Source organism: Mus pahari, chromosome 18 (genome assembly GCF_900095145.1).
Source record: "Mus pahari chromosome 18, PAHARI_EIJ_v1.1, whole genome shotgun sequence".
NCBI classification, from domain to species: domain Eukaryota; kingdom Metazoa; phylum Chordata; class Mammalia; order Rodentia; family Muridae; genus Mus; species Mus pahari.
The window spans coordinates 44,090,115-44,108,504 of record NC_034607.1 but is presented as its reverse complement, the minus strand read 5'-3'; the positions used below and the strand labels follow the sequence as shown (position 1 = coordinate 44,108,504).

At 46.9% G+C, this 18,390-nt stretch overlaps 1 protein-coding gene across 4 annotated transcripts in view; it reads right to left on the bottom strand.

Annotated features, from left to right (window-relative positions):
- The window catches only part of Crim1 (cysteine rich transmembrane BMP regulator 1), a 178,489-nt gene extending 161,165 nt beyond the window's left edge, over positions 1-17,324 (bottom strand). For 3 of the 4 annotated variants that reach the window (XM_021217779.2, XM_029531327.1, XM_029531328.1), the window contains exon 1: positions 16,450-17,324. In XM_021217779.2, coding sequence (XP_021073438.1) covers positions 16,450-16,780 — 331 coding nt within the window. In that variant the 5' untranslated portion in view covers positions 16,781-17,324. Of the gene's footprint in view, positions 1-27; positions 710-16,449 lie in introns of those variants that run through there. The other variant, XM_029531329.1, reaches the window with a different exon arrangement.
- Positions 17,325-18,390: the final 1,066 nt, after the last annotated feature.

Genomic DNA, 18,390 nt, shown 5'->3' with positions numbered 1-18,390 from the left:
GCTGAGGCAGACTAGTTAAAAACCCACCTGTGTGTCCTTCTGGGATGACAGGATTTCTCATGGGGGCTCTGGGTACAGGTGAGTAAGTGTCTCTCATTTCAGTTTCCACAATACAGACCGAACAGTTGAGACGGAAAAGTTTTGTCTAATATCTTGGATGACCTTGAGTCTAGATTTAGTCAACAAATGCTCATTGAGTTCTTCCTGTGTGCCAAGTGCCAGAATAACACACAATCCTGGCACTCGAGTGGATCACAACCAGGCAGGGAGGAAGGCAGAAATGTGAACTCTAACAGGCTATGAAAGGCCCAATGAAGGGCAGGGGAAAGGGCTATTTATGGGCACCCAGGAGGAGGGGGTGGCAACCCTTTTTCCTGGGCAGGGCAGGAAGGCTTCACAAAGGAAAGCGGAGGGCCTGAGGGACAAGAGCACATCTGAGAGGCCAGGCAGGCAGCTTTAGGGACTCTGAAAAGTGACACCACACCCAGTTTCCAGTTCCTGGCCCTGTTGCTAGATCTGGTGGCGCAGGATCGCCGCAACAAATGTATTGAGCACTTTTCCTAGCTTCTGGTTTTTCCAAGGGTCTCTGCCCAGGATTGAAAGCAGGTTGGAAAACCTAAAACGTTAGGAGCAAGACGCTTGGATCTTTTAATTCAGCACCGATTTTCTCCCTTACCCATGGCCTTTCCTGTAAAACTATGCAAATTACCACCGCCCTATGGGAAGTGTAACGATTATTACACTAAGATTAGAAACAATCGTAATGATTATGCATATGAAATACACCCTTCTAACATAAAAATGTTGCCTCTTCTTCCTTTATGCTGTGCCACCCCTCTCTTTTTACTTCCTAATATCTTCTATTTTTCCATTCTCTCAAGAAACATTATCACCCAAACGTTTTTTTACCCAAGGGCATGAGCTTACATATTCACAGACAATTTAAAAAATATAATCCATGGGCTATTTTCGTTGCCAAACGCAGCTGCAATTATGTATTTCTCTTGGACGTGTTTTATGTTATTAAAACTTGTAAATACTTTATCTCCCTCAAGTTTTCCAGCTCTCTGTTGGCAGACTCTTTTTCTTCTTCCTCTGTCTTTCTAAGGGTCTAATATAATTTTCTGAATAGAGAATCAATAAACTTGGCTGCTGAGGGCTCACCTTTTCCCAGTTTAGTCTTTGAAAATAATACGATCTCTTTCCGGAAAACAAAACAAAACAAAACAAAAAAACAAACCACCTTTGGCTTCTCACAGTTTGTTTATTTCCCTACAGATGTCTGCCATTTCTCACCCTAAATTTCTGTTTTCTTTTGGCTCTCACATCTAAAATTCCTTTATAAGGTCAAGCTGTGTTTAATGACAGCCTGTTATAAAGCATCATTGCTCTTAGAGATAAAACTTGTCTCAATCACTAAGAAATAAATGTCAGTAAGAGTCCTAACCTCTACTTGATTCCTCATCCATATTTCAATTAAACAGACAGTTCAAAAAGAAAAGCGGTTCAATTAGAACCGTTTTATGTTCAAATACAATAAATAAAACAGGGCCTGGGAGATGGTTCAGTCGCTAGAGCGGTTGTCACATAAGCATGGAATCTGAGTTCAAATCTCCCACGCTCATGTCACGGCATGTCTAAACTCAGTCCTGAGGGGCAAGTCAGTCAAGGCAGGGCAGGGGGAGGTGGAGACAGAAGAATTCTTGGAGCTCACTGGTGGGCTATTCTGACAAAATTAGTGAGCTTTCAGCACAGCTTAAGACTCAAGTGTCAAAAAAAAAATAAGACGGAGAGCAACTGAAGAAGACATTCGGTGCCAGCCAGTAGTACACACTCCCAATAAAGCAAGGACAACCTTCGGGAGGCAGCTCCTTTGGGTTGATGGTCTACAGAGGCGCAAAACACTCCGTGTGCTAACCCAGAGACGTTCTCAGCAAACCGGCAGTAACAACATAGAGCGTTCTTCATGCTGTGACCTAAGTTGTTGGCAGTGTGTACAGAAAGGGGCACACACCCTACTTCTAACTAAGCCCCAAAGTTAAACTGAAAGAAGGAGCCATAACTGTTTCTCTCTCTCTCTCTCTTTCTCTCTCCCCACCCCCTGTCCCTCCCTCCTCTCTCTTTCTCTCTCAAGGATGCTTCTGAGGAGGCACCGCTCAGGGTCAGCTGATGCTCCAGAAACATTATAACATTGTTCTGTCCCGGGCATTTTTTTTAGACCAATCATAAAGACTCTTGCTTTACACACTCCTACTGCTTTTTGACTTGTGCTATTCATGCCACAGCACCACAGGGAGCTGTAGTTCTGGGACCTTGTGAACATTTTCACAGAATCCCTGAGCAGTGAGTGCAGAGGTGGTTTACTGGTATTAGTCCTCATAGTGGACTGGATGCTTGGCACTAATTTCTGGGAACAGACGGCTTACTGATACCCGGAAAACTGAAAGCAGCCATGCTGAGAAGAACATGGAGGCAAGCACAAAGGCACGGGGAAGGATTCGTCCAAAGGTTTCCGAGGCACCTCAAGTCCAGCTCGCAGAAGGTTTTGGCAAGGGACTGCTAGAGAAGGAGGGTCGACCACGAGGGTGGGCAATGTGAAGAAGGGGCAAGGTGAGTATCCACTGAGCCTCCCAGCATATACTCACTGCCCCCACCACACACACATACTCACACACTCGCGCACACACATGCGCGTGGACACACACACACACACACACACACACCCTTCTCAGAGTTCTGGGAGCCAAGCCCTCAGAGACAGGACATCAGCTAGGTGTCCCAATCAGGCAGGAAGAAACTCAAATGAGGATGGTTTGATACACCACAGAAGAATACGGGAAAGCTTCTCTTAGGCAAAAGCTCTAGGTGGTAAATTAACACCACCCACACCTCAGTGGCTATTTTCCTGGTTACTGGCTATTAATTATCTAGCAAGCTAGACAAGAAGAGACAAGGTGAGGTCTGGAACCGGATTTAACTTTTGATACCATCGTCTGAAACAAGAAAAGAGCAAGTGCCGGTACAATATAAAATACCCACTCAGTTAAAATACCCGCCCAGTCACTAGTAAACCTTTAACAGTTTTATAGCTTGGAGGAAAGAATTATTTAGGGATAAGAAGCAAAATATTATAGAACATTAAAAAATAAGTCCTTATAGGTATTGTTTGGTGCCTTAGGAAGTTAAATTCAGAGTCAGGGAAACTAAGTCATAACTAAGTGCTGAGGTCTTTTCACGCTGTATGCAATCGTTTGGGAATGTACAACATTGCGCAGATTTATCAATGAATAAATTCTGACTGGAATGAACCAACCAGTGTCATATTCCTGCTGGAGGAGGCAATGCTGAAAGCCTTCACATTCTTTAGAATAATATATTCACCAAGTTTCAGGGCCAAGGGCTCATACCATTAAGCCTTTGGTGTCATACGCAAAGGAAAATGGAAGTTTCTAGAAACTCCAACTTTCTAAGCTTCAGAGTTGGCCGGCACTTTGAAAACAGGTTGAGTGAAGACGGGTTGTGTCACAGAGAGACTTGTAGTAGACTTGCAGACTTGTAGGCTCACTCAGAAGCCAAGACAGCTGGGAGCTTGGTCCACGCCTCGTAGCAAGGAGCAACTGCATCTGCGGCCCACCTACCCCTGGCTTTTGTGTACTATTAGTTATGTTTCTTTAAATCCAGTCTGTTCCTTAAGGAAACTCCCTGGCAAGCGAAAACAGCAGCAAAGGTGAAAGAATGCAGAGAATCTGGCTGCTGCCTGCAGTTATTAGGAAGAGCAGCAATTACTCAGCTCTCCCCAGGATCAGAGGCAGAAAGGAGCATGCGGAGTGGGGCGGGCGAGTTTTGACCTGTCTTCGCTGGAGCTTCTCCCTCGGCAGTATGTCACCTACCTCCCTTGGGCCCAGGATAACTGTAATAATTAACAAAGCAAATGAGAAATGGAGAAAGAATGAAAGCAACAGGCCAGTTTAGACTTGGGTGGAGATCAGAACATAGTTAACGGTGACAGATTGCGGGCATTTAATAGGTGTCACTAATGTCCCTATAATGATGGGGTTTTTTGCTGTCACCGACTTGGTTCCCCCCCCAAAAAAACCACCAGCAGAGCAGACCTCTTGTTTTCCTGCTGAGTCCTTCGGTCTCCAGCACCACCTGAGCATCGGGCAGATGGGCATCACTCTCCCTTCCCTAACTCTGTAAGCACAAGGTAATATCTGGTCCTTGGCCAGCACTTGTGGGTCATAGAAGCTCAGCTCTTATGATCAGACAACAGCCTTAGGGTCCCTGATTTAGACTCCTTGCATTCAAGCCTAATTTCCTTTTTGACAAATGAAGACAGAATGAAGCTAGTGCACAGTTATGGAGTTTTTAAGTCACTGAGCTGTTTAGATGACAAAGAAAGACCAGAAACCATGACTATTTTTCTCTTCTCTTCCAGCCCTCAGCTCTCAGGTCTCAGACTTCGGTGACATTTACCTCTCTGAGAAGCCTCAAATCCTTTCTGAAACAAGCCAGGACATAAAAGGCCTCATTCTCACATTGATTATAATATGGAGTTATCTGGCCTTTCGTTTTTAAGGCATAGGTAGTGGTAATGATGTCCCAAAAAAAATTTTTTTCTGAAAATATATGAACTTGGGTTCTTAAACAGCATACGGCAACCCCATTCTTTTTAAAAAGTCATTTAAAGATCCCTCCACTTTGATTTCCAGAGACAAGATTGTCTGAAACCCACACCTTTACCACACTTGGTTCATACAACAGCAATGACAACAACAACAGCAGCGACGACAACAATAATAATAACCAAAGCGCCAAAGCTCCAACAAGAGCAGGTGAGGAAAGACCTCCTTTTAGATCTGCAGAACTGTAAACACTTATTATGGGGACAGAGCCCAGGGTCCTCACGTGTAAGATTCTTGACATAAAATGAAGGTGAGGGTGTGTGTGTGTAAATATTTCTCGCTGATGTCTGGTTCAGGTTGGAACATCCCCCGGGCAGATTTACCTCTCTCTGGCAGGTCTTCTGGAATCTCAAAGAGGGTGTCACAATTATTCAACATCCAGATGCCTCTGATTTGATCACAGCTGTGAACCCTTTTTTTTTTTTTTTCCAGGTCTTTGGAGATGAAGCTAAGTAAGTTCCCTCCAGTAAATGGGGCTTTGCCAGCTCAGGTTTCATCCTGCCTTGCCAGAAATTCCTTTCTGTTTTGAATCTGAGATGTTTGTTTATGATTTTGTTTTGAAACGCTAAACAAGACAGACACAGTCTCTATTTACAGCTAAAAAAAAAAAATTAAAATTAAAATAAAAAAAAAAAAAAACACACACACACACAAAAAAACCCAAAAACCTTGGGATAGCTGGTTCTAAAGACATAGCTCAAACTCTAACAGTAGGTAGGTCAAATCCTCGGAAGTCAGAAATAAAATATGACTGTCTTAAAATACAGTCAACCCTCAATTTATTGATTTATGTAACTTTTTAAACATTTTATGTATATGGGTGATTTATCTGCATATAGATATCTGTGCCCCACATGCAAGCCCAATGTCCACTGAAGTCAGAAGAAGGTGTCAGATGCCCCTGGAACTTAAACTACAGTACAGTTGTGAGTCACCCATGTGGGTGCTGGGAATCAAACCCAGGTCCTCTTGAAAAGCAGCTAGTGCTCTTAACCCCCGAGCTATCGCTTCAGCCCCTTGATTTCTCTTCTTACATATTCTTAAGACAAGTGTTCTTCAAGGACTTCATGAAATTCTTAAGACAAATGGATGAATCTGGAGGATATTATCCTGAGTGAGGTAATCCAATCACAAAAGAACACACATGATATGCACTCACTGATATGTGGATATTAGCCCAGAAGCTCAGAATATCCAAGATACAATTTGCAAAACACATGAAACTCAAGAAGAAGGAAGACCAAAGTGTGGACACTTCGATCCTTCTTAGAAGGGGGAACAAAATACCCATGGAAGGAGTTACAGAGACAAAGTTTGGAGCAGAGACTGAAGGCATGACCATCCAGAGACTGCCCCACCTGGGGATCCATCCCATAAACAACCACCAAACCCAGACACTATTGCAGATGCCAACAAGACCTTGCTGACAGGAGACTGATATAGCTGTCTCCTGAGAGGCTCTGCCAGTACCTGGCAAATACAGAAGTGGGTGCTCAGAGCCATGGATGGAGCAGAGGGTCCCCAATGAAGGAGCTAGAGAAAGAACTCAAGATGCTGAAGGGGTTTACAGCCCCCTAGGATGAACAACAATATGAACTAACCAGTACCCCCAGAGCTCCCTGGGACTAAACCACCAATCAAAGGAAACACACGGAGAGACTCATGGCTCCAGCTGCATATGTAGCTGAGGATGGCCTAGTTGGTCATCAATGGGAGGAAAGGCCCTTGGTCCTGTGAAGGCTCTATGCCCCCGTATAGGGGAATGCCAGGGCCAGGAAGCAGGAGTGGGTCAGTTGGGGAGTAGGGGGAGGGGGAAGAGGATCGGGATTTTCAGAGGGGAAACTAGGAAAGGCGATAACATTTGAAATGTAAATAGAGAAAATATCTAATAATAAAAGGAAAAAACAATAAATAATTATAAATGAAAATAAACAAAGACAAGTGTCCTTTGAATGTTCTACATTAGGGTGTTATACTTGGGTTTGATTAACACGAACAAAAAAGAAGCCCTGAAACCATATTTTTGTAGGTTTTGTTTTTTCTCATTTTGATTACATGTTGGAATACCAACACGCTGGATAAAAGACAGAGTGTCTGGGGAAAAGAAATCAGTTTCTGCTGTGTTGTAAGGTTTAGCTGTCCAGAAGAACCTGTTGTAACTTACTTACTGGTCCAAGGATTTTTATCTCCACCAGTTTCTTTTCTTTTCTCCCTGCCCCACGGTACCCATCATGAGGAATTTGTCTTGGGAACTCTGTGCTAATATTTACTGCATAGAAATGATACTCATTTCTTTTTTTTTTTTTAATATTTATTTATTTATTATATGTAAGTACACTGTAGCTGTCTTCAGACATTCCAGAAGAGGAAGTCAGATCTCGTTACAGATGGTTGTGAGCCACCATGTGGTTGCTGGGATTTGAACTCAGGACCTTCGGAAGAGCAATCGGGTGATCTTACTCGCTGAGCCATCTCACCAGCCCATGATACTCATTTCTAAGCAACAAGGAAGGACTCACAGTTAGGAATTCCCATACTGTGGGACCCTACTTAGCACTGGGAACCAAACAGAAGGTCAGATATTTTAATTGTGGAATATGTGTGCCTTCCTCTGTAGTAACACAGGTGCTCCAGAGACCACAGTAGGCCAATCCACGCTAACACTGAAGTACTCACTCACTTCAAAGGATACCCCATGCAAGATGGAGACCAGCAACAAGATATGCTCTGGCCCTGGGTCTCAGGACAGCATGCGCCTTGGTACCTTTTAAAAGAGATGGATTTTTTTTTTTTTTTTTTTTGTCTGAAAGGAAGAACTTGAAGCCCCAGACCCAAGCAATTGTTCACATTCCACCAGATTCCACAGACCTGGGAATTAGGGTTACCTGAGGTCAAACGAAGGAACACCTTGTTCTCTGAACTATAGAGTCATTTTCTCTGGGACAAACATGAGACCAGAATTACTATCCTGAGCCTCCTGTCAAAAGAGCGTATGTGTGGAGGAGGTGTTAGTATAGGCACAAGGCTGACTTCTAAATTTATATACAGAGAAAGCTAACAAAGATGAAAATAAAAAATGATTCAAATTAGAATTAATATTAGCTATTTAAAAAAAAATCTACCAAGGACACTATCAGTATTTAAGTATATAATACTCATATCTGTATAAATCACCTACAGTATATATTCGTTATTTGTTATCTCTAATCTTCACTATAATTACTTGATGGAAAGTACCTGATAATTCAGGTTTACTTGAGGAAACAAAGCCGAGGATAACTAGCCTAGACTGGTCTTGTAGCTAACAAAACCATCTAAGTCAAGATGCGAACGTTAGCTTTATCTTAGGCTCAAGACCCATTTGGTTGGCTGGACCCTCCATTCCTGGCGGTCTAAGGAAAAGTTAGAGGGCCCCCCTCTCACCTGCTCTTGACATGCTCAGTACCCCCCATCTCAGATTTCACTGTCTGGGACTGCAGTGAACAAATGGCCCCAGTTTTCCCTGTTCACCGTTAAACCACTGCCTCTATGCAAACACAGACCTAATGTTATCTGCTGATGCAACGGTGACAGGGTGACAGTTTTTAGATACCCTTCTATATCAGCTTCATGCTACAAAAGCCGAGCTTGTGCTTGGGAATGAGCCGAGCGGAACTGTGCTGGCATCATCCGTGAGTGACAGCCACCAGGCTCCATCCCGAGCGGAACTGTGCTGGCATCATCCGTGAGTGACAGCCACCAGGCTCCATCCCAGGCTTACTGAATCAGAGTCTGCTCTGTTTGTTTAGGTGTGAGGGTCAGGGCCTTGCACATGCTAGACATGTGCTCGACCACGAAACTATAATTCCTAGTGGCCAAACTTGCACTTTTAATAGGCTCCCAGGTGACTGTGGGCCATTAAACTTTCAGAGGCCCAGTTTTTTTTTTTTTTTTAAAAAAAAAAAAAAAGGTATTGGAATTTTATAACACAGAAACCAGACTCATAGCAGATGCCCATTAAATAATTTGCGGGCAGATGTTTCTCTGGTTAGTTGGAGCTACCTAACTTAATAGGGAAAGAAGCTGATCCGGAGTAAGTGGTTAAACTGGGAAGGAATAGAGGGCTTAAAAGTCTGACTTTGAGGTTTGAATCAAGTACAGCATCAGGTGGGCCTGGAGTTCTGAAGGTGATTTTGGATATGTGTGTGTGTGTGTGTGTGTGTGTGTGTGTGTGTGTGCGTGCGTGCGTGCGCGCGGTGAGCTGTACTAATACAAGTTGTCTCTTTAATTCACAACAGGCTCAATCAGTGGGACAACCCTCCCCCCCCCACACACACACACTCACACACACATCTAAAGCGCTACCAGTAAAATCTTCCAAAATATAACAAAAAAGAAAATGTACATTACTGGTTGGAATGAGTTTAGGACCACCAACCTCTCCAGATAAAATACACAGGGGCGGGGGAAGAGATAGGAGAACAATTCTAATGATGCAACCCAACAAATTTTAGGTCCCTCTTTAACCCTAAATATACAACCTTTTGCAGTAATTATTTAGATATGTTAAAAGCAACAGGTCTTGAGTTTAACTGGCTACATTTGTGCTGCTGGGGAAAGGCTGGAGGTGAGAGAGTGTGAAGTCATTAAACCTTTGTAAGAGTCATGCTTTCTAACTCCCTACAAGGGTTGAGGGGCAGGGAGGTTAGGTGGAGCAAGGAAATGAGCCCAGGTCAGGTTGTTAACCTTGTTCACCGAGCACTAGGTGAGCAGCCCTGTTGGATGTCAGCTGTTACCACACCTGGTGTTTCCTGGGGACTAGGGGGACTCTTATCACGACCCTATGATTAACCTCACTAGTCAGACAGGGAGGCACACACTCAGAAGAGGATCCCACAGCAGAAACCACATTCCTGACCTTCACATTCATCCACAATAGCATGGGCATTGTGTATCTTCAGAATAAAATAGGGTAGGAAGAGGGGGAGATAAGGACTTGAAATGTGTTCACTTTGAAACTGACAAGAATCTCTAAAAGACACTTGACACCCCCCCCCCCCCCAGAGCATCCTTAAACAGATGTTGCCTAGCACACATCGCTGTCCATCCATGGAGGAGGGTCTATCTCAGGACAGAGGATTCAGATCTAACCAGACCAGGTCTCCTGGGATGGGAGACGGTGAGGAGGTGAAAAGGGAGACACCTCCCAGCTCACTGCCCACACTCTGGTACACCGCTCAGAGCAAGCCAGAACAGAGAGAAACCACAAGAGGGGAAACCTGCCATTCTGAACCATGGCTAGCAAAGCTTTAAGAATGCAGGCTCCCGCTCAAAAGTTGGGAAACACTCCCACAACCTTACTGTAAGGGCTCTGAAGGGAGTTGGCAGGCTCCTCTTCCCCAGCAAACATGAGCTTCTCCAAGCCTGAGATTCTCACAGTAACAAATCTTATCTATGTGCCCAGCAAGTAAGAATAGACACACATCTTTACTTGCATGGAACTTGCATGGTTCCAACCACCTTGGGGGGGGAGGGGAGGGGGTAGAGAGGAGTATCTGCCTTACTTATCTTGACTAAGAGTGTACAGCAGTGGTTCTCCACCTTCCTAATGCTGCGACCCTTTAATACAGTTCCTCGTGTTGTGCTAACCCCCAACCATAAAATTGTTTTCATTGCTACTTCGTAACGGTCATTTTGCTACTGTTAGGAATCATCCTGCAAACACGTGATATGAAGCATAGCGGATACGCAGTCCCCAAAGGGGTCATGACCCACAGGCTGAGGACTGGTGTCCAGAATGAAGACTAGCTCTGAATGACTCCCCAGACGCCCTGGCTTTCTTCTATCCCTGTAGACAGCCATGTACACAGGATGGAAAAGAGAAAAAAAAAAAAATAGATGAATGAGTGATACACTTGTAGGCAAAACCAAGCCTGATCTTTGAAAAGCTGCTTCGGAGAAGTAGGCCTGTAAGATGACAGGAATTTGGGCCTGCTTGATTACTCTGTCCTACCTTCCTCAAATCATTGAATGGCCCACACTGAGAAGTCTCTAAACTCCTTATAGGAAATGCACCATTTGGAACATGGTATAACAACTGTAACAAGGGACTGGCTTTGCCAAAAATATTCACCTTCCACTCCCCACCATCCCCCATCCTGCCTCCTTTACAGCTGAAGGCTTCCTTGCCATCTCTCCTGCTGGCACCATTTCCTGAGTTAAACACACCCACATTTTTCAGGAATTTCACAATTAATCTCTGGAATGTGTTTTGGATCCTTCTTCAAAGGGTGATATAGTTGTGCTAAGATGAATTCAAGGCTTTTTTTTTTTCTCCCCCTTTTTCTCATTCCTTATCCTTTGGTCCACCCACTTTCTGGGGGGTCACCATTTTATCTAAATCTTCCAGCTTCATAATGCCTGCACTCTGTCTCCCCAAACTCCTCATGCAGACGATTGGATAGGAACCAAGCCGTAGAGAACAGAAACCTGTGCCGAATCTCCCACTCGCTCCTATACGTGGATGCAATGTCCAGAGTTTGGGGAGTGTCCACTTTTCTTCGTAAATGAACCTGCCCGTGGCAGGCGAAGATGCTTACTGTTAGGCCTGCCACCCTGAGTTCAACACTCGGCACCCATAGTGTGGAAGAAGAAAACCAACTTCCAAATGCCCTCTGACACCCATAAGCACACACGATGGCACACTGCACACACGCACTCTCACACAAGCATTCTCTCTCTCTCTCTCTCTCTCTCTCTCTCTCTCTCTCTCTCTCACACACACACACACACACACACACACACAGGCTCTCACATAGACACACATACAATCTTACATTCACACACACACAAACACTATTTCTCATACACTTTCACACTCCTACGTGCACACACACACACACACCTTCACATACACACACTCTCACATTTATTCTCACTCTCACAAACACTGTCTCATATACACTCACATACACACACTTTCACATTCACATAGGCACACACTCTCACATACACACACTGACATTCACACACACAAATACTATCTCACATACTCACAGACACACTCACACACACTTTCACACTCACATATGTATACTCTCACATACACACACATTCACACGCGCACACACTCACACACACTCTCACACTCATTCATATTCATACACACTCATTCTCATACACACTTCCTCACACACTCTCATACATACTCAAAACACAGTCTCCCACTCACCCACACACTTACACACACACATGCATGCCCACACAAACACTAAAAATGTTTTATAAATGAACAGGAGTTCTGCTTACGATTGTATCCCCAACACATTGCTTACAATTTTCCTAGTCTCTACCCACATGTTACCAGCAGCACATGTCCTGGTGCCTGCTGTTCTTGCTTTTCTCCCCTCCAGTCTGCAGCTCATCTGTCCTTTGCCAAGTGTTTTATGTGACAAGACTCCTTAACAGCAGCGAGAATTCTGTAAGCCTGACAGCCCAAATGAAGGTCATTTTGCCCGGTCATTTGTGTATGTGCAGTGAATAGTCGGTCCTATGTGTTTTGTCAATATTTACTCTGAGGAGGAATTAATTACTTCCTTGTTTACTTGAATTAAGTTTCTCTTCCCATACTCTGCTAACATCTTTTAGACGCCCTCTGCTCGCCTCTTTCTCTGGTATCAAAGCATGGACATTACCTAAAGACTTCTGAAGGAGAAAATGAACTCCATTCATGGCTCAAAAACACAGTCTGGAAGCCTGGGTTTGAAATGTTGCCCTAACTTCAGGACAGGAGTATTAGCTTTTCCCCACCTCTCCTTTATTTAATTTGTAAAAATCCATAGACTTTAAACTTTGGGTCCTCCCAGAGTGAAGAAGGGAGCGTTCATGCAGCTTGTGCCCTGCTGAATGTTTTGATATGTCTACCTGGTCCTGGGCGTCTGCTCTCTGGGCTTGCCTCCCACCTCCCACTCTCCCCAAGCAGGCATCTTCTGCTATTGACTCTCCTAGAAGACAGATAAAGAACCTGTAACTTCACAGGGGCAGTTTAGAACACCGAACCTTTCTCTCTGCTCTAAGTTCTCGCCACACAATTTTAAGTTCTCCGTGCTGCCCTGTAAATCGCCGTGGGAGGGAAGCCAGAGCAACGGGGAAAACTGAATTGTGACAGTAATTTCGAAGACTGTGAAACTTTCAGTTCTATAAAGACCAAGGCCACAGAGTTGACTTGCTTCAGACAAAGTTGGTGCACAACTGCTGTCATGGACACCTGACGCTAATGTAGCACTGTTCTCAGGACAGAACTCAACAGTGTCCTCTCCATTCTTAAGCGCTGTCCTAACAAGAGCAGACTCAAGCTAGCAACTTTATCACCCTAAGACAAACGGCTGCTGGTGTCTCTTCCCCTTGCCCATTCTAAGGGAAGTATGAAGCCTAAGGACTCTCTCCCTCAGTTCCAAATGTCTTCTTCCTTACTGCCCAATCGAAATCTTCTTTCCACACAATCTCACTTCATTAGTTTTTAAAGCTCAGATCCCTTAAAGAGATCTCCCACCCAGACTTCTTCCGAGGTTTAGAAGCCAAACGTCTAATTTTTTGGAACTGTAGGCGATTTCCCTGGAGACAGAAAAAGCAGTCCAGCTAAGATTCTGCAAAAGGCCAACAGGAAGGCTCACTAGATGCAGGGAAACAGGAAAGGGAACTGCTGCCTCCAGAGGGCCAGGAGGTACTTTTCAAGATTGAGAGAGGACAGAAAACTGGTTAACTGGCTCCATTCTCCATCCTTCAAGTATGCATAGTCACTAACTTGGGATTTTCTTAAACTAACAGTCTCAATTCAGAGAAGATACCCTAGTGAGCACATTACTTGATTCACAATTCCAGTTGTTTAGAAATTATTTTTTTTCTTCAGGGTTCTTCTTATGGCTAGAATTGTTGACGTATTTTTAGGGGTCACTGTGCCATTAAAAACCTGAAACAAAAAGGCTAAATTTGGGCTGCTGATCCAACTCATTCTGTGAACTGTACTTAAAACACCACCCCCTTGCCCCAAGACAGTCAGTATGGGAATAACAAACGCTTCTGCAAGTTGGCAAACAGTAATATAAATTTGTACTTAAGTCGTGTCTTCAAAAGCAGGCGAATTAGTCCTATTTTATACCATGATACTATGTTTTGTTTCAGGGTAGCCAACTAAATAAGCTTCCAAAAGACTTTTCATTAACAGATACAACCAGTAGGGGTCATTTCAGCGCAAAAAATGCAGCACAAGAGACTTTCTACATGAATAAAATATATCCATTCCTATTCATGTGTTATGATAACAATACACACGGATTTCTGAATAAAAATGGAAACTGAGGGAAGCACTGGCCATTGAGAAATTTTATGCAAAGTTACAGAAAAAAAAAGGAAAGAAAACCTGGGGGGGGGTACCTTCTAGAAATCTGTGACTCTTAAAGATTCCTCTAATGCTACAAAGGGTTCATCAGCTAATTTACGTGGTCCATGCATTTTAAAGTAATGTGGAGATACCTGACATTTTAGACCGTTGAAGACCTCTCCAAATGTAAGCATTACATCATGCCAAAAATTGCTGTCCTTTTTTTCTTAGTCTCATGGCTTTAAGATTCTATTTCACTGCTGCTTTTGGTGAAGGGAGGAAGAAGGAAGAGAGGAAGGGAAAGAGTCAAGGAAGGAAGAAAGGAAGGAAGGAGGAAGGAGGGAGGGGAGGAGGGAGGGAAGGAGGAAGGAAGAAGGGAAGGAGGGAGGGGGAGCAGGATGTGCCCATAGCATTCAGCTGAAAACAGGCCTGCTAACTGAAATGTGTTTCCAGAAAGCACTAATTGAAATACACTCATGTCAAGAAACACTTTCAGGCATTTTCAAGGCTAACACTTTGTGCACCTGGTGTTACCAGGAGAAAGGCAGGCATGAGGGATGCATCATTTCAGAGGAATGACAGGCTCCCTAACAAACTGCCAAAATCATGCTGTACTGTGACATGGGGCGTTGCTGCCAAAACACTTGATTACTGTAAATGTTCCCCCAAGCATTCCCTTCACCAGAAACATATGAAAAAACAAACAAGGGTCACCCTCTCCTGAGCCTCCCAAAGCCCTTCTCACTGCCCTGCGGTTTCCACTGCATTTAACCATGTCCCTCCCAGTTCTTTATGGATCTATAGGAGGCCAGGGGCAAGTTAGGTGCTCCACATGGCAAGTTACAGAGAAGCATCTTTCAGCCTAAGTTATTCAGAATGCCTCAAGTCAAAACATGTGAAAGTCTATCAGTCTGTCTGATGACCATTTTCCCTGAGCTGAGAAACAAACCCACGTTGTTGCCAAAGGAGACCAGGAGGACCTTTTCTGTGTGTCAGGAAAATGAGGTCCTGCAGGCACTATGCTAAAGGAGCATATTCTCCACCACCCCCCACCCCCCACCCCCGCGCGCACTCATTACTGCCCACTAGTTTCCAAACCAGGAAGGCTTCCCTTTATTCCACAACTGTCCAAAACCTTAAAACCACACACGAAAATAAATACATGTGTGTTTAAAGAGTTACCACAATACTGGAGCCATTTAATACAGCCACCTTTGTCCTTTTCAGCATCTCAGTTCAACACACCACACACACACACACACACACACACACACACACACACACACACACACAGAGTATGCTTCGGGATACACCCGTTTTCCAGGGGGATGTTAACATCAGCAAAGGCAGAGAGCAGTTGTCTTTTTTCTTGCAAGTGAGCCCTAATCCCTAGCAAGACACCCGGAACAGCATGGAGGAGCCCAATGTTTGATCTCTTAAGTAGACAAGGACCCCACTTTTAACAGACAATTCAGTCCATTGTCAAAATAAAAGAACTCATCATTTCTCTCTAGACCTCAGACCTTGAGGCAGAAGTAGAGAGCCATGTGCAGATGGAGGCCCACCCGGTCCAACAGTGCTTCCGAAACAGGGAGGCTCCACTATCAACGCCCCCGCCCTCAGTACATCTACTACACACCGCGGTGCACGATGCGCCATGGTGAAGCGAGCAGAGCAGAATCTGCTGTCAAACAAACAAAAAGACAACAGCACCAGCTCTAGAAACACGCAGATGTTGGCTCTTGAAAGGAAACGTCTTGAAGAGAACCGTAACTTTTTAATCCAGGTGCAGCCCCCACCCACCCCCTTCAGCCATCCAGAAGAGAGTAAGCGTTTGACCGTCTCCAATAGGCAAATAAATGAGTAATCACCATGTGCAACTTTGCCTGGGCTGACATACTCCGGAGCTGAAACTGATTTATTACGCGAAGGAGGAAGAAGGAGGTGAAGGAAGAGCGCAAAGAAAAAATAATAAGAGTCACATAGGGAGTGCAGGCTGGAACACAGGTCTACTCCGCTATCAGAAACCGGCTGCGCGGACTGCGTACGCCCTCGGTGCCACACTGCGCTATGCGGGCAGGGCATCAGGGGCGGACTCCCCGAGGGGCTCGTGCGTGCCAGACTCCGCAGTGCCCCCCCCGCGCGCACAGGGCACCCCTGCCTGGGGCGAAAAAGGCCACCCAGTGTAAGCCCTAATCACCGCACCTGTGTGTGTCTATGTGGGTTCAGAGGAGCTCACCCAAGCAACCCAACCTCGCCCGCCCCTGGGCAGGCATCTAGGGCACCCTCCCGAGGACAGCGACTGTCCCTCCTCCCCGGGAACCCTCTCTCCTCTGGTAAAAGTCTCAAGCAAACTTTGTTCTGCGCCGGCCAGGTGGGAGGGGGCGCGCAGCAGGGCAGCCGTACCTTCGCAGACGCCCACTTCGTACTCGGTGATGGAGTCGCCATTGAGCGGGGGACGGATGACACAGCGCAGCCCCCGGTCGCAGGCTCCATGGAGCCCATAGGCTCCACCGCAGCTCTCGTTCCTCTGGCGGGCGCACATGTAGCAGCAGCCGCAGACGCCCTGCACGATGCTTCCCGGGCAGCTCCGAGGCTCCTCGCACTTGGACTCGTCACAGGGCAGGCAGACCAGCGCCCGGGTGCCTGAGCGCGCCAGCAGCAGCAGCAGCCCCAGCAGCGAGACCAAGAGGTGCCCGCAGCCGGCCAGCCCCCTGCCCCCCGCCACCAAGTACATCCTCCTGCGCCGCCGCCTCCTCCTCGCAGCCGGGCCGGGAGCGGGGCGGGCGCCCTCCCCTGCGCGGGGCACACGCGCCGCCGCCGCACCCGCAGCCCGCGGTCCTCGTGCCCCACTAGGGGCCCCCGGAGCGCTCCTCCCCCTCGCGGGGCGAGGCCCCCGCCGCCCCTGCGGGCCGCGCCGACCCGGAGCCCACGAGCGTTGGCGCCAGCGGCAGCGGTGGCGGGTGGCTTCCCCTCCTCCTCCTTCTCCTCCCGGGCGGGAGGGGGAAAAGAGGAAAAAAAGTTTCCTCGCGGCTGCTCCGGTTCAACCCAAACTTCTGGCGGCGGCGGTGGCTGCGCACCGCTCCGAAGAAGGGCTGGTGGCTCCTTCTAGTCCTCCGCGCTGCTCCTGATCGCCGGGGAAAGACGACGGCAGCGCAGCCTCCGGGCCGGTCCCCGCCTCCCGAGCCGCCGAGTGGGCGCGGTGGCTCAGCAGAAGGTCCGTGGCGTCCGTTCCTTGTGCCCGGCTCGGCTCTCTCCCGCGCCGCTCCTCCGGGCGCTTGTTTATGGCTGGAGCCTCCGCCGCTCCGGCTGCGCCCTCCCCCATCCTACCTCANCCCCCCCCCCTCCGCCCTCCCCGCGCCGCGCGCTGCTCATTGGCTGCCCCCCCACCCTCGGGCCGGCCGGCCCCCTCCCCTCCCCCTCGCCTCCCTCCGGGGCTGCCCCGGCCCTTCCTCCCTCCACGCCTCCTCCTCCTCCCCCTCTCCTTCCTCCGCAGCCCGGCGTACCGAGTCGGCCCTGCTGCCGATCATCCGGGCTCGGGCCCCGGCCCCGCGAGCGCGCTGCGGCCGGGGATCCGAGACAGTCGTAGCGACGCGAGCCCCTGCCGGCACCGGGCCAGGAGGGCTAGTTTTGGAGCACCGGGGGCGGGACGGCTGCACCTCCGGGTGGTAGTTTTGAGTTCAGAGAGTGAAGGGGATCCTTGCCGGAGCTGTTGCTGCAGCGGAGGCTGGGCACTGGCCGGATCGAACCCCAGGAAAGGGAAGCGAACGCGTGGAATTTCCGCAAACTGGACGAGAATCCATCTTCCACTCGAGCTGGGAATAGACTTTGTAAAAGATGTTATGTAATGGAGTCTTGGAAACCTGGAGACTTCTCCAGGGAAACTGCTGGTGGGTTTGAGTGCTTTAAATGGTCTAGGTGAATATTCTGAGCCAGGACAATGTTGGGGAGCGTTGCAGCTTGAATTTTAACGATCCACCTTCTGTATGTCTGTGTGGAGGTGCTGTATCATGGGAGGGGTGACTGGAAAGTAACAGAGCTTAATTCTCTCTGGAGTAAGGCTCAACACTAGATTACAAGTCTTGACATGACACTAGGCTGGAAGAGCGTAGGCATCCTTACATGCCACCTGACCGTGCCGTTTTGTTGTTGTTTTTTTTTTTTTTTTTTTTCAGGCTCGCGAGCTAAAGAGGTGTGTTTTCCTTTCCTTCCTCCCATTTTTCTTCTCTACAAGATTTATCATGGGTGTATTAATAAAGAAGACGGGTGGTAAAATATTCTTTGTGGCGAGACAAGAAACAACTGGAGAGGAACTGTGCACATGTGGAGGATTTCTCTTCAATGATT